This window comes from Corythoichthys intestinalis, chromosome 17, assembly GCF_030265065.1.
Source record: "Corythoichthys intestinalis isolate RoL2023-P3 chromosome 17, ASM3026506v1, whole genome shotgun sequence".
Taxonomy (NCBI): Eukaryota; Metazoa; Chordata; class Actinopteri; order Syngnathiformes; family Syngnathidae; genus Corythoichthys; species Corythoichthys intestinalis.
The window spans coordinates 1,592,430-1,606,976 of NC_080411.1; the positions used below are offsets into that span (position 1 = coordinate 1,592,430).

The 14,547-nt window shown below is 42.0% G+C and overlaps 1 protein-coding gene across 4 annotated transcripts in view; it reads right to left on the minus strand.

The window, feature by feature from the left end:
* The window catches only part of dqx1 (DEAQ box RNA-dependent ATPase 1), a 37,020-nt gene that overhangs the window by 18,970 nt on the left and 3,503 nt on the right, over positions 1 to 14,547 (minus strand). For 3 of the 4 annotated variants that reach the window (XM_057818663.1, XM_057818662.1, XM_057818660.1), the window contains exons 2-4: positions 8,360 to 8,733; positions 5,295 to 5,488; positions 600 to 1,053 (exon numbers count right to left, since the gene is read on the minus strand). In XM_057818663.1, coding sequence (XP_057674646.1) covers positions 600 to 1,053; positions 5,295 to 5,488; positions 8,360 to 8,671 — 960 coding nt within the window. In that variant the 5' untranslated portion in view covers positions 8,672 to 8,733. Of the gene's footprint in view, positions 1 to 599; positions 1,054 to 5,294; positions 5,489 to 8,359; positions 8,734 to 13,173; positions 13,793 to 14,547 lie in introns of those variants that run through there. The other variant, XM_057818661.1, reaches the window with a different exon arrangement.

A 14,547-nucleotide genomic window follows, 5' to 3' on the forward strand; every position in this document is an offset into this window, starting at 1 on the left:
GCTACAGTTTCATTTAGTGAAAGCACAACAAAAATAATATTCCTATCTCTCAAAAATAATGTTCACAAAAAGAAAAGCGCTCAATGCAAAGATATCTGGCATTCCCATTCAAAATAGCTATGCAAAATAATACTCTATTCAAATATTAAGTTTAGCTCAACAAATACACTAGATGGCAATATTTAGTCACAATATACAAACTATCAAAATTACTATAACTTGTACTCACATTTATATTTTAAGAATTAAAAGTCTTTCTATCCGTGGATCGCTTAAACAGAATGTTAATAATGTTAATGCCATCTTGTTGATTTATTTTTATAATAAACAAATACAGTACTTATGCACAGTATGCTGAATGTATATATCCGTCTTGTGTCTTATCTTTCCATTCCAACAATAATTTACAGAAAAATATGGCATATTTTAGAGATAGTTTGAATTGCGATTGATTGCGATTAATTCATTTTTAAGCTGTGATTAACTCGATTCAAAATTTTAATCGTTTGACAGCCCTAGTTTTTGTCCAATGTCAATTCAGGACTACTTCTCTTCAAATCTGTACATCAGTACATTGTGTCAAACATAAAAACGAGTACCTGTACACTAGCAAGAAACACCATCATATCGCCCTCTTCTCTTCTTTGGTGAAGATCTAGAACCATGTGACATGCAGTAGCCACAGGCTCCTTCCCAGGTGAAAGCTCCCGGTACATGATCTCCATCCTTTTCAGGGTTCTAGAGTTCCTCTCCTCCTCTACCGCACTTTCCTGTTCTTGTCCATTTGAAGATGCCTCAGTGAAAAGCTTTCCCAAGTAGAGGTGAGGTACAGATGGGCCCAAGAAGGAAGCGAGTCGAGGAGTCAGACTCGGGTGAGTCAGAAGAACCACACGGAAGTTATCCGGCCTCTGACGGCAGACGTCGCACAGCAGGCCGAGCAGTACGTCCGTTGCCACGGTGCGCTCCTGGAGCTCGTCCAACACCACGACGCCATATTGATGCAGCAACGGATCGGACATCATTTCCTCAAGCAGGAGAGTATCGCTGACAAACCTTAGGAGAAGGAAATAAAGGTCAAGTTTGTCGCAAAGGCAGAACCCTTAAAATAACATTGTACTATTGAAACATTTGAATAGAATATACTGGATGTTGCACGCAACACAGAGAACTAAAACATCCACCAAGAAAAAAACATCTCAGAAGAACTTTCAAGGTCTAAATCTAAATGTGCATTTATTTGTTCATGGTTTGAGAGTGTAGTGAAGTGAAGGCTAAACAATCACTGTATCAAATTACACACCGGTAATACATTGACTGCCACGTTGGACAGCAAAGCACAGGGAACAAAGACCATGCAAGGTGTGGCAGCAAGTAAAACATAGATGATGTGACATCATCCAGAACTGCTGAAATCCAATACTGGGAACTAAGGACACGTTGAGTAGGCTGGTGTATTGAATTCATGACTTTCCGAGCAGGTGGCTGAACAAGATTTTGATGGAGTTCGAAAGTTTATTTTTCTAACAGGCTTATTCCTGAAGAAAGTTAAAGGGAACCACAGACAGAAAGACTTGCAGTTCTTAAAAGATAATCTGCTGGCCAAAAGTATTGGCACCCCTGCAATTTTGTTAGATAATGCTCAATTCCTCGCAGAAAATGATTGCAATTACAAATGCTTTGGTACTAATATCTTCACTTGACAGTAGGGGTGTAACGGTACTAGGGCTGCAGCTATCGAATATTTTAGTAATCGAGTAATCGACTGAAAATTCTATCGATTGATCGAGTAATCGGGTAATATATTTTTAGGTGAAAAGCAATTATAAATATACCTGAGAAAACGAGACATTTCATCTAATCTTGAACAATTTTCAGGCAATGTCTTTATTTTCGATGTATACAGGGTGACCCCAAAAAAAGTTTACACTCAGTTGACTGCTTGTTTAAAAGCCATTGAAACATATCTAAATAGGTTGTCATGCTTAAGTGATTCATTAAGGACACTCAATGCAGCTGGTAATCTCTTGTCTCTACAATTCCTGTGCTTCTGCTGAAAATGAAGAAAACTTTAGCTGTACCTGAATTGCTGTGTGCCGGTCCGACACCTACCGAGATTGCAGCAAATCTGAGAATATCCAGATGTGCAGTCTACAAAGTTAAAAAGAAGCTGAAAGATACTGGAACAGCCTCACGAAAACCTGGGTCTGGAAAACCCGATCTGTGCGGACCAAAAAGTTGATTGACAAGGTGATATGTGGCCACCCCAGAGTCCAGATCTCAATCCCCTGGATTATAGCATATGGGCAACTGTGGAGGACAGTGCCTGTAAGAAGCCACAAACTTCTGTGGCAGCCTTGGAGAGGTCCATTGTTAGATCTTGGGAAAAGATGACAGCATCCTACATAAAGAAGACCTGTCAAACGTTCCACAGGCGCCTGGAGGCTGTTGTGACACTTAAGGGAGGACACATTGAAAAATAGAGTGTACTGTACATGTTCTTTACAATAATGTATAATTTGTGATTAAATTCTAATTCAAAGATGAATAAACATGGCATTTAAATTGTATTGTGGCAGTGTAAACTTTTTTTGAGGTCACCCTGTATTGTTGAAAACAGCCAACAATTGCATCTCAGATGTAACTAGAATTAAAAAAAAGACTAATTTACTGCTTTCACTCAAAAAACCTTTAGATCTTATTAAAATATATATATATATACCTAAAAATGCCGTTACGCTTGATAACACACATCACTTAAAAGTTAGGATTTTTTCCCAGTTTCAATTGAATTTCTATTGGTGTCAAGCCACTTTTAAGTTCTAGTTAAGTTTTAAGTTAGTCTAAACTGTAAGTCCTGATAGGATTTTGAGTTTTTGCAGTGTTCAAAATAAATGTATGATACCGGCTGTATTGGAGCACATTAGGGACCAGTGCTACTTGGTGTTTTATCCAGCAATAACTACTGAGCTAAAATTGATAGTTAGCATTATTGAGTTTTTATTTTACACCCTCATCACTCCACAACGCTATGTTATGTCAAAGCCTGTTTGCAAGATCGTTCGCCACGCATCGAAAGTGGTCATAATTGATAGAAACCTAGCCCTCCACAGGGCTAACGTTACGTGAGCTAGTGACAGTAACGTTAATCTTATTTATCAGCGCTTAGCGCTCTTTATTAGCGCTGAGCGCTCTACTGCTTTAAGGTGGCGGCTGTTTACTAACGCTGCCCAGACACGGCCGAGTCTGTCATTTCGCATCTAGTTCAACATACATGTGATCTCTATGAGTCTCATCAGACGCTACCTGCTACCAACGTAGCATCGTGCGGGCTAGTATTTAGCAACGTCGGCGTCGTTTGTAGCGGCTGTCGGCTGCAGTAAGTTTTTTTTTTTTGCTTCTTCCTCTACACACGTGACATTAGCGCGTTGCCCCGCATTAAAAGTAGTCCAAGCAAAACGTGAAACTTAGAGCTGTCAAAATGAACGATTACTCAAGGTGAATAAAATTACACGGCTCAGTTTTTAAACTCGAGTTACTCGAGTTGCTCGAGTATTCGTTTCGCTCTAAACGGTACACAAAAATCTCGGTTTCGGTGCGTACCTCAGTTTTGAGGTCACAGTTCGGTTCATTTTCGGTACAGTAAGAAAACAAAATATAAATGTGCTAGTTGTTTCTTACACACTTTTGTGCTTTCAACAATAGGAACATTAGCCTATACAAAGCTAAAATTCTGCTCAAAAAGTAGCGGGTATTTCAAGATAATCCAACAACAATTTGCCTTTCAGACCCCGCGTGTTGGTCAGCTTTCTTTCTGAAAGAAAGAAGAAAAAAGCAATCCCAATGACAAAGATTTTAACATGTATTTACAAATGAAATGCCTCAATGAAACATTTTTTTTTCTTATGAATGGTTTTCAAAAGCTTTATTGATGGATTTTCTCAAGTTAAAGCGCCACACAGAAATGAATAAATTTAATTGTGTAAGCAGGATGTGTGTATTATTCTTATTATTTAATCACAGGTGTTTTAGCTCATTTCAATTTATTTTATTTAAATGGGCTATTATTTATTTCATTACCATGTTTTTATTTTGCAAATGTCATATAGTATTCATTTATATTGTATATTTTATGTTGTATAACTTTAGTTTCTATATGAATATTAGTTCCTACTTGTTTTGTTTTGGTAGGAGGGTTTTGTATTGAACACGGGGCCGTGTTGGTTATTATTATAGCAGAGAAGACAGCAGTAAATCAACAAAGACAAGTCAACTGTGCCCCGATCTACCACTCAAGGGATCTGATGGACTCAAAAAGTAGGTTACCATTGCATATTAGTTTGAAAATCGACCGGATCCACCGTATTTTTACACGAGTGACTTCCAGTCTGCCCGATCCTAGCTACCGATAGTAGTATAGACGCAGGAGGATCCCGTCTCGCGTTAAATAATAAACTCTGCCGTTCTTTTCGTGTGTGTCGCGTTGAGCTGCTTCTGGGACGCATCTAACACGCGGCCGCACTGCAACTGGTGTGCATTTGTTGATTGACTCTAACGCCCGTGTTTCACTGCATTCTCGTGGCGGCCACGTTGTCGCGCCGTTGACGTTTCTGGGTCATACCGTCCTACCGTGTTGGTCCTCATTATAGTAGAGAAGACGGAGTAAATATAATCTACACATAGAAACTGTAACCCGATCGACTCACAACCTCGAAAAGTAAGTGTAATATTACCTCAGAAACTCGTTCGGTACGCGTCCGTTCCGAACCGAGCACCAAGTACCGGAACGGTTCAAAACTATTACATGTACCGTTACACCCTTACTTGACAGGTATGCAATATCTTGGCAAGCCACCTAGGATCGGTTTAAAGGCTCTGCTGATGAGCTGGCATTGGATGCGGTTACGACGTTGGGAACTCATCCCACAGCTCTGTAACAAAACAATCCGACCAACAGAAGAAGGCGACAAAATCATGCCAGTCGTCATACTAGCTTCGCTTGCTAGCTAGCACATCTATTCTCCCAGTCCAGTCCAACCGCGTCATCCCCCTCAGTGTGCATTGCGCATGTAAAACATGGTGCCCTCCAGAGGTCAAAAACATTGACTAAATATTAAAGATTTTAAATCAATGGCAATAATATATGTGTTTCTAATAACATATTTTAAGAAAAAAATAAAACAATTATGGCCTGTTAGAGCCTACAAGTCTAAGTCCAAGGTTCCCTTTAAGACTAATGTGCTATTCCACTTAAGTCCTTTTCACATGTAGGGCAAGTAGTTGGAAAAGCCGCTGACCTGAGTAAGGTGTCCGGTGTACAACTGTTATCATGAGCCACCCCGTAGCCCACCTCCAGGCCCAAGCTGAGGTCCATCTCATCGGCCACACGAAAGGCCAGACTGACCGCTGCCACCGAGTAAGGCTGCGAACAACACACCAGGCCCTGAGAAAATTCATAGGACAAAGCATACTCCACACACCACTGTGGCACCTGGGAGACAAGAAGACAGAGAAAGGTCATCAAGAAGTCAAAGTACAGTGCAAGTTCAATTCATTTACCGTAATTTTCAGACTATAAGCTGCCACCCACCGAAGTTAACATGAAAATGGCATTTGATCATAGATAAGCTGCACTGGACTATAAGCCGCAAATGTCCTCACAGCATTATGGGATGGTTACCCCAAAAGATATTAACCGTTAACACTTTATTTGACAGTGGCATCATACGAAATGAACCACCATGATTAATTGCTTCAAGAAGTTTCATTCGGCCATCACTGCTCCATTGGGGGAGACAGTCAACCTCTGCTGCCATCTGCTGTCAACATTGTTGTCGTCCAACATGCCTCCTAGCATGCATTGCAGTGCTACAGATGTGAATAACCATCAAAATTCATGTTCTGTGCTAAAAATTTCTTTAGTTACTGTTCCAATTGTTTCATTAATTGCTAGTTATGGTATTTGTTAACACTTTATTTGACAGTGGCACCAAAGGACTGTTATAAGACCATCCTAATTATGACATAACACTGTCATGAGTAGAGCTGGGAATCTTTGGGCACCTAACGATTCCATTACGATTACGATTCAGAGGCTCCGATTTGATTATAAAACGATTATTGATGCACCCCCCTCCTTTTTTGTTGTTGTTTTTTTTTGTTTTGTTTTGTACATTAGTTCCAAAATTGTTCAAAAATCCTCTCAGGCTAAACCAAACTACTATTTCAGTATCAAGTGAACATATATCAGTAAACAAATATACAAAAATAACAGTAAATAAAAAAACTCCAGTCCCCATTCTGTATCAGCAGCTTTAAACTACATTCAATTAATTTAATGTTGTGAATCAACTGTTACAGTTGTTAAAACTGCTCCCGTTATTCCATAATTTCCCTTCTGTCTACTTTTGTCAAAGTTTTAAAACTATATCATCATTTAAAGATAGTTTCAAGACAAGATTCTGCCGATTTGGGAGTATTTTAAATAAAAAGTTAATTAGGTTCGCTACAACAGAGCCTTCTAGAGAGGTCAACAGCTTTAAGATGGCGGCTGTTTACTTACGCCGGAAAGTCTGTCATTTCGCATCTCTTTTCAATAATACATGTTCTAACACCGACGTCGTCTGTCATTTTGCATCTAGTTCTACATATATATGATATCTACTGTAGCCGTATGTTTGTAGCAACTAGTAACTGGGCGTTGTTTGTAGCGGCTGTCAGCTGCAGTCAGGTATGATTGTTTTTTTATCTAGCGGCATGAGCTGAACATGATATTTACTCTCGGTCCGTACCCAAAGACCGCGCTGACTTGTGTTTCACTTCCGCTTTGCCTGGTATAATTCAATAATAGGAATTTGGATATTTGTGAACCGTTCTCGAATCTTCCACGGCCAAATCGCAAATAATCTAAATCGGAAATTTCGCACGCCTCTAGTCATGAGCATTAAAGAATGCTTATACCAGATGTCTTTTAACTCATTTACTCCTAAAAACGTATAAAAACGTTCTATTTTTAGGTTCTGATGCAACTAAGCACCAAAGTACAATGCTGAAAATCCATTTAAAAGCAACAAAACATTTACATAAAGCATTTGGTAAGACCCGCAACCCGATTCAACGGAACGAACAGCTGGGCCGCCCGTGGAAGACGACCGACTGGACGTCCATGATGCCAGGCGGCGGACGACCGAGCAGAACAACCGGGAGGACGCCCAGGATGCCAGGCGCTGGACGACCGAGCAGAACGACCGGGACCACCAGTGCATCTGACGAAGCCGTTGAGTCCGTGCTGCTCGCTGAGCAGAGCCCGCGCCGCCGTGCTCGGCCGCTCTTGTCCCCTGCTACCCTCCAGTGTCCCGCGATTCAGCCGGAAACACGCACGGCCAAACCAGTTCCCCCCCCCAGGAAAATAAGTTCCCCAGACGAACTCTGCCACAAATCAGTGGTCACCACAAAAGAAAGACTCAAAAAAATCCATGTTGATCAGACACTACAGGCAGTGACGAGGGAAAAGTTTAACACGGCCTTCGCAGCCACCACAGCGTCATCTCTCAGTTATGTGTAAATAAATTGTTACTTTGCTATCAAAAATCTATTTGTCTTGTTGTTTATGTTATTTTGTAAAAGGAAAACATTATCCAAATGTTTGGGATGTAACTAAAGAAAAAAATAGCTGTGTTAAAGTCAAAGTTATGTTTGAAATGTATGCTTTTACAAAAAGCTCCATTTCTCTGTTTTTTCATCAGAAATTGGAAAATTGCTCAAACTAAGCTATTTTCTAATGCTGATTTTTAAAGAATTGAAAAAAGTATGAACTAACTTTTTTTTCCTGCTGAAAGAAGAGAGTCTCATCTTCCTTTTGGTGGGTTCCATGTTTGTATAGCAATAGAAGAGAATTTTCGGTGGGCCTTGCAAAATCAGTCAAAATCCAGTAAAACGGCCGGAAGCGAAGTGGGTTGCACCGGTGAAAATGGCTGGGAGTGAATGAGTTCATGTCATCCGTCAAATTATCTCATTTTTGAATAGCTGTAAAAGATCTGAGCTGAACATAAAGGGAGTTAGTGACATAATTTGCAGGATGACACTGAATGTCGTCTGTCATAAGCATTCAGTAATTCCCATGATAATGTCGTAATTATGACAGTCTTATGTCAAATTAAGTGTTACCTATTAACCCAAATAAGTCAACAAATAAGCCGCACTGGACTATAAACCGCAGGATTCAAAACGAGGGGAAAAAAGTAGCGGCTTATAGTCTGAAAATTACGGTAGTGACACCACTAACACAGAAAAAAAAAAATCAAATTTCTGTAAGAAGACGTATGTCAAAGCACCGCTGTATTTATGGCACTGCTTTATTTACCTGCGTGCTTTTTCCGACTCCGCTGGGCGTGCTGAGCAGCACCATGTTGTGACTCTCCAGGCACTCCAATAGATTCTGTCTGAGCGTCCATATTGGAAGCTGCTGCCTCTCTTGCAGTAGCGTGTAGTAGCGGGAAGAAAAAGGCAGGCCATCATATGGATTGACTTCCAGGTCTCTAAGACCATCTTCTTCCCGACCTCCGTCCGGCCCATCCTCGTCTAATTCTCCAGATAAAAAAGAAGACATGGACAGAGAGTCCAGTGCCTTTGAAAGTCCAGACTGGGGACAGGGCTTCACCGGTGGTGAAGACATCAGCAGGAAGTGGGATGGGTGCTCAAATATGAGCAAGAAGCTGGTTAACAAAGTGAGTTTATCTAAAAAGAAATAGGGGGAAAAGAACCAATCAATGACAACAAATGCACAGGATTCCGACTTCGAGACATTGAGTGAACAAATGTCTAACTGTTGTCTCATAAAACTAAAAGACTCCATAATGTTGCGTTTTCCTGTTCCTACAGTTTGTAGGATATTGAATAGTGTTTGATTGTACAGCCACCCCCACACTGCTGGCCAAAAGTATTGGCACCTCTGCATTTCTGTCAGATAATGCTCAATTTTTTTCAGTTTCCGTTTATTCGCACATCATCAAATACAATACACGATCATACGCTAGCAGTTCACATGTTAAGATAGGGCGAATAGGACACTCCAAAGAAGCTATTCAAAGCTTTTAGCAGGGGCCCAGTTAGACAACACACACACACGCATACAATTAACTAGGGTTGTTCCGATCATGTTTTTTTGCTCCCGATCCGATCCCGATCGTTTTAGTTTGAGTATCTGCCGATCCCGATATTTCCCGATCTGATTGCTTTTTTTTGCTCCCGATTCAATTCCAATCATTCCTGATAATTTTTCCCGATCATATACATTTTGGCAACGCAATAAGAAAAAAATGAATAAAACTCGGGCGAATATATACATTCAACATACAGTACATGAGGACTGTATTTGTTTATTATGACAATAAATCCTCAAGATGGCATTTACATTATTAACATTCTTTCTGTGAGAGGGATCCACGAATAGAAAGACTTGTGACTTTGTATATTGTGACTAAATATTGTCATCTAGTGTATTTGTTGAGCTTTCAGTAAATGATACTGTAGCCATGCTCAAAGGAAGTGGAACCATGACTGTGCGTAGTGCTACCAATTGATAAATCTTCTCTGCGTTGGAAAATAACACAAGATGTTAAGACAAAGATCAATTGCTACCTTGATTCCCCACATTGCTTCCCATGATATTTATAATCGTAGGGAGAGGGATTGTAAGGCTTTAGCCAATTACAAAACGGCTCCAAATGCTGCCAAAATTCACTCTACTCATTTTACGCTGACTTTTCTCTCTCTATATAGGTAAAACAACGCCATTTCAGATTGAGCGCGACAGTGCGTGAGTGGGTCGTGCAGCGCATGCATTAATTGCGTTAAATACAAATAAATGTGATACATTTTTAAAAAAATTAATTGCCGCCGTTGTCGGAATAAATTTGATAACCCTACCTTAAGCCTAAACTAAAGACTCTGGATGAGTGAAACATATTATGTCTGTAACGTTAAATACCATTAGAAAACGATCTTGATTAAAAAAATATATATACCGTATTGGCCCGAATATAAGACGGTGTTTTTTGCATTAAAGTAAGAATGAAAACCTGGGGGACGTCTTATAACTGCGGCCTAAAAAAAAAAAAAAAAAAAAAAAAAACTGCGGCCTAGACATATACCCATTCACGACGCTGGATGGCGCCAGTCATCAATGAATCGAATGCTGAACTTCAGTTACAGTTAGACTTCACTTTGATAATTAATGCAGTTATTGCAATTTTGTTTTATCACAATATTTTTTTCTTATTTATATTTCAAAAACCAGAAGCCATTCATTTATGAATTTGATTGCACTTTAGTTTACATATTTAAATGTTAAATGTTTAAATGTTCAGATATTAAGTTTTGAATGTGAAATTAAATGCCTTTTCTCTCAAATATATTGTTATAATCATTTGTTTCAGATGTATTGTAATTATTTTCTGTATTAAAATTAATTTGGTGTTCAAAAAGTCTTTTTTCAAACTTGAGTCTTGAAAAAGAGGGGGTCGTCTTATAATCGGGGTCGTCTTATATTCGGGTCAACACGGTATATATATTAAAAAAGGCATGGCCGATATTATTTTGCCGATTCCGATACTTTCAAAATGATGTGATCGGACCCGATCGATCGGCACATCTGTACAATTAACTGTGGATAATTTCAAAGTTTTGGTTACATTGGATTTGATATGACACACCAGTAATGTTATTCAAAGAATCAGCATGTTATACAGTGCCCTCCATAATTATTGGCACCCCTGAAAAAAATGTGGTTTTTAGCCTCTAATATATTTTTTAAATTCAAATAATATGTGACCTAAATGGGGGGGGGGAAAATGAGAAAAATCCAACCTTCAATACAAGTGCATTCATTCAGTGGGGAAAATATCCCAGATAAAGAAAAAAATATTTGACATCAAATAATGTGTGTCACAATTATTAGCACCCCTGGTGTTAATACTTTGTACAACCCCCTTTTGCCAACAAAGCAAGGTCTGGGGACTGAGATGGCCATGGGAGGAGCTTGATTTTGTGTCTGGTGAAGCATTTCGGTGTAGATTTGGCCATATCTTTAGGGTCATTGTCTTGCTGAAAGACCCAGTGACGACCCATCTTCAGCTTTCGGGCAGAGGGCAACAGATTTTGATTTAAAATGTCCTGGTATTTCAAAGCATTCATGATGCCATGCACCCTAACAAGGTTCCCAGGGTCTTTGGAAGCGAAACAGCCCCACAGCATCACTGACCCACCCCCATACTTCACAGTGGGTATGAGGTGCTTTTCAGCATGCGCATCTTTCGTGGCACGCCAGACCCACTTGTGAGTGTTTGTTGCCAAAAAGCTCAATCTTGGTCTCATCTGACCAAAGCACATGGTCCCAGTTGAAGCTGAGGGTGCGAATACTTTTGTCTGACCCATTTTTGGAGTTTAGTTCAAAATGATAATGATTTTTTTTTTCATTCTCTTTTATGTTTTTTTTTTCATTGCAAGCAAAATAAATGAAGATATTACTACCAAAGCATTTGTAATTGTAATCATTTTCTGGGAGAAATTGAGCATTATCTGACAGAATTGCAGGGGTTCAAATACCTCTGCCCAGCACTGTAACTAAATGGTAACATGATACAAAATGTTCTTATTTGTAACTCACACAAACAGAGAGGGAGAAAGAGGAGAGGAAGGAGGTGGGGGTGAGGAAGATAGGGGGAAGGAGTGCATTTCAGTCGTAAAATGGGGCAATTGGGCAAAGTTCAAGGGAAGAAGACAAATGATGTTTACAATACATAAAAAAGGCTTACAGTTTAGCAATTATATGCCGACTCCAGAATATTTAGAATGATGTTTTTCTTACTGATGTATTGATCAATGTGCATTGTCTTAATCAAATAAATTACATGAATGAAGGTTTGCGTTGTATGAATGGTGCATTTTAAATTACAGTAATCCCGGTTGCTATGATGAGTAGTGCAAATACAAATATTCAAAACGGATTGTTTTACCACATTGTGCAAAGATTGATTTATGACAAGTAAAACAACCAGTCTTGTGATCTATACTACTTTTAACTGAGTGTGCGAGGCTGACTGGCCGTGTGTGATCATTCCAGTCAAAATAGTAATAGTACTACTTGATTCTTGTTTATTACCTGACTCATTACATAACGCTTAAGCGGTCAACCCAGGTGAGCCCAACAATAAAGCGAGGGTAGTGACGTCACCGCGATTAAACCATCCATTACTGATTGGACTAACACTGTCTGACTGCACATCACTTTTTGAATTTTCCACTTCCAAACATGCAAAATATAAAATACACGACCTTGCCATAGATATTGTTAGGTCCTCTTCCCCTTCCTTTTGAGACATGCCCACCTCCAGCAGGTGTGCATGTTTTTACTTGATTACAGGTCAGACGAGTGGAGCGGCCACACCTGAGGGCAATTAACATCAGCCAGCTTTAAAAGCCAAGCAGACGCTCCACCTCGTCGCCCGATCAACTCGTCTGGTTCCACCGTCAGTTGTTTCTCGCATTGCTTTGATACGTACTCCTGATCACCGGCTCACGACTTGTTTTTTCTCTCGCCCCAGGACCTGTTCTCTGCGCGCCCCTTGTCGGATTCCACGCCTGCCTCCCTCCGAGCTCCTTCGCCTCACGCCAGCTCAACTACCCCGAGCCAAGTCACCAGCCCTCGCCACATTCTTGTGATCATCAATAAAAGATTACTCATCTCACCCCTGTGTGTCTGCTCTGGGATCCCCTCTTGCTCACGCAACCCTAACAGCTTGATCGGGCCATAACATGGATCCCGCAGACAACCTCGCCAGCTCGCCTACGTCACTCCTTAATCATCACCAGGCCATAGAAGCGCTCTTCCATAAGGTAACTGACATCTCTCGGACAATCCAGGCCATCCAGGCACGGCTTACATCGCCTTCTCATTCACATACGCCCCCGTTATCTCCAAGCCACCCCGCCGCCGTTCCGAGCCACGCGCCCACTGCTAACCCGGCGTCATCGGCTTCGCGCCAAGAGCCCCACGTTCCCGCACCGGCTCCGTACGACGGCGACCTCGGTGCGTGTCGGGCCTTTCTAGTTCAATGCAGCCTAGTTTTTGAGCAGCAACCCTCCGCATACCAGGGGGATAGAGCAAAGATTGCCTACCTCATCGCTTCCTTGCGGGGGGCGGCTTTGGATTGGGCTTCGGCCGTGTGGGAGCAGGGATCCGCTGTGTGTCTCTCGTACGCCCGCTTCACCGAGGAAATGCGCAAAATCTTTGACCATCCTGTCCGCGGCAAAGAGGCAGCCAAACGGCTCATGTCGGCTCGCCAAGGGACTCGAAACGTCGCCGAATTCTCAGTGGAGTTCCGGTGTTTGGCGGCTGAAAGCCGCTTTAATGACGCAGCGCTACAAGAAATCTTCATCTGCGCACTAGATGAGACTATCAAAGATGAATTGGCCACACGGGACGAATCGGATTCGCTGGACGATCTTGTCCGCCAAGCCATAAATATTGACAATCGACTGCTTGAACGCCGGAGACAACGAAGAGAACAGCCGGCCGCTCGGCACACCCGCCTCTCGGTCATTCCGCGGCCATCACTGTTTCCTGTCCAAGCCTCTGATGGTGCGCAGGCGGCGCCGCCCCCCGCTGGAAGGACCGAGCCACTGCAGTGGGGCCGCACTAGGCTGACACACGAGGAGCGCAACCGCAGGTATAGTGCACAATTATGTATATACTGCGGTCAAAGTGGGCATTTCATCCGCAGCTGCCCAGTGCGTCTGGTTTCCCCAAGCAAAGACTTACTGGTGAGTCATATGTCTTACAATTCCTCACGAAGGCTCCAGCTCGCCGCCACACTCACCTGGAAGGATCAGTCCCATACAGTGACTGCCCTTGTTGATTGTGGCTCTGATGAGAATTTTATAGATCGTGGCCTCGTGGACCAGTTGGGGCTGGCTACGCACCCGCTTCCTGCCCCATTAAGAACCACTGCGCTGGACGGTCGTCTCCTGTTTAGCGTGAGCAATAAAACAGAAGCCTTAGACGTCCTCCTGTCAGGCAACCACAGAGAGGTGAGCCAGTTTTTAGTTTTCCATAGCCCCTGCATACCGCTGGTCCTTGGTCTGCCTTGGTTGAAGACTCATAACCCCTCCATAGACTGGACACACCCCAGGATTACGGCTTGGAGCGATTTCTGCCATACTAACTGCTTAAAATCTGCTCTAGTGCCTGCTTGTCCTGTCCCGAGCCTGGAACAACCAGACCTGTCAGCCGTGCCAAAATGCTACCACGACCTGGGGCAGGTATTCAATAAAGACCGCGCAGCGTCGCTCCCTCCACACCGACCTTATGATTGTGCCATCGACCTCCTTCCTGGTGCGGCTCTTCCAAAGGGTCGCCTCTATAACATCTCTCTTCCAGAAAGGGAGGCGATGAAAAAGTACATTACCGAGTCATTAGCAACTGGTGCCATTCGCCCGTCGTCTTCCCCAGTAGGTGCGGGTTTCTTTTTCACGGGCAAAAAAGACGGCGGC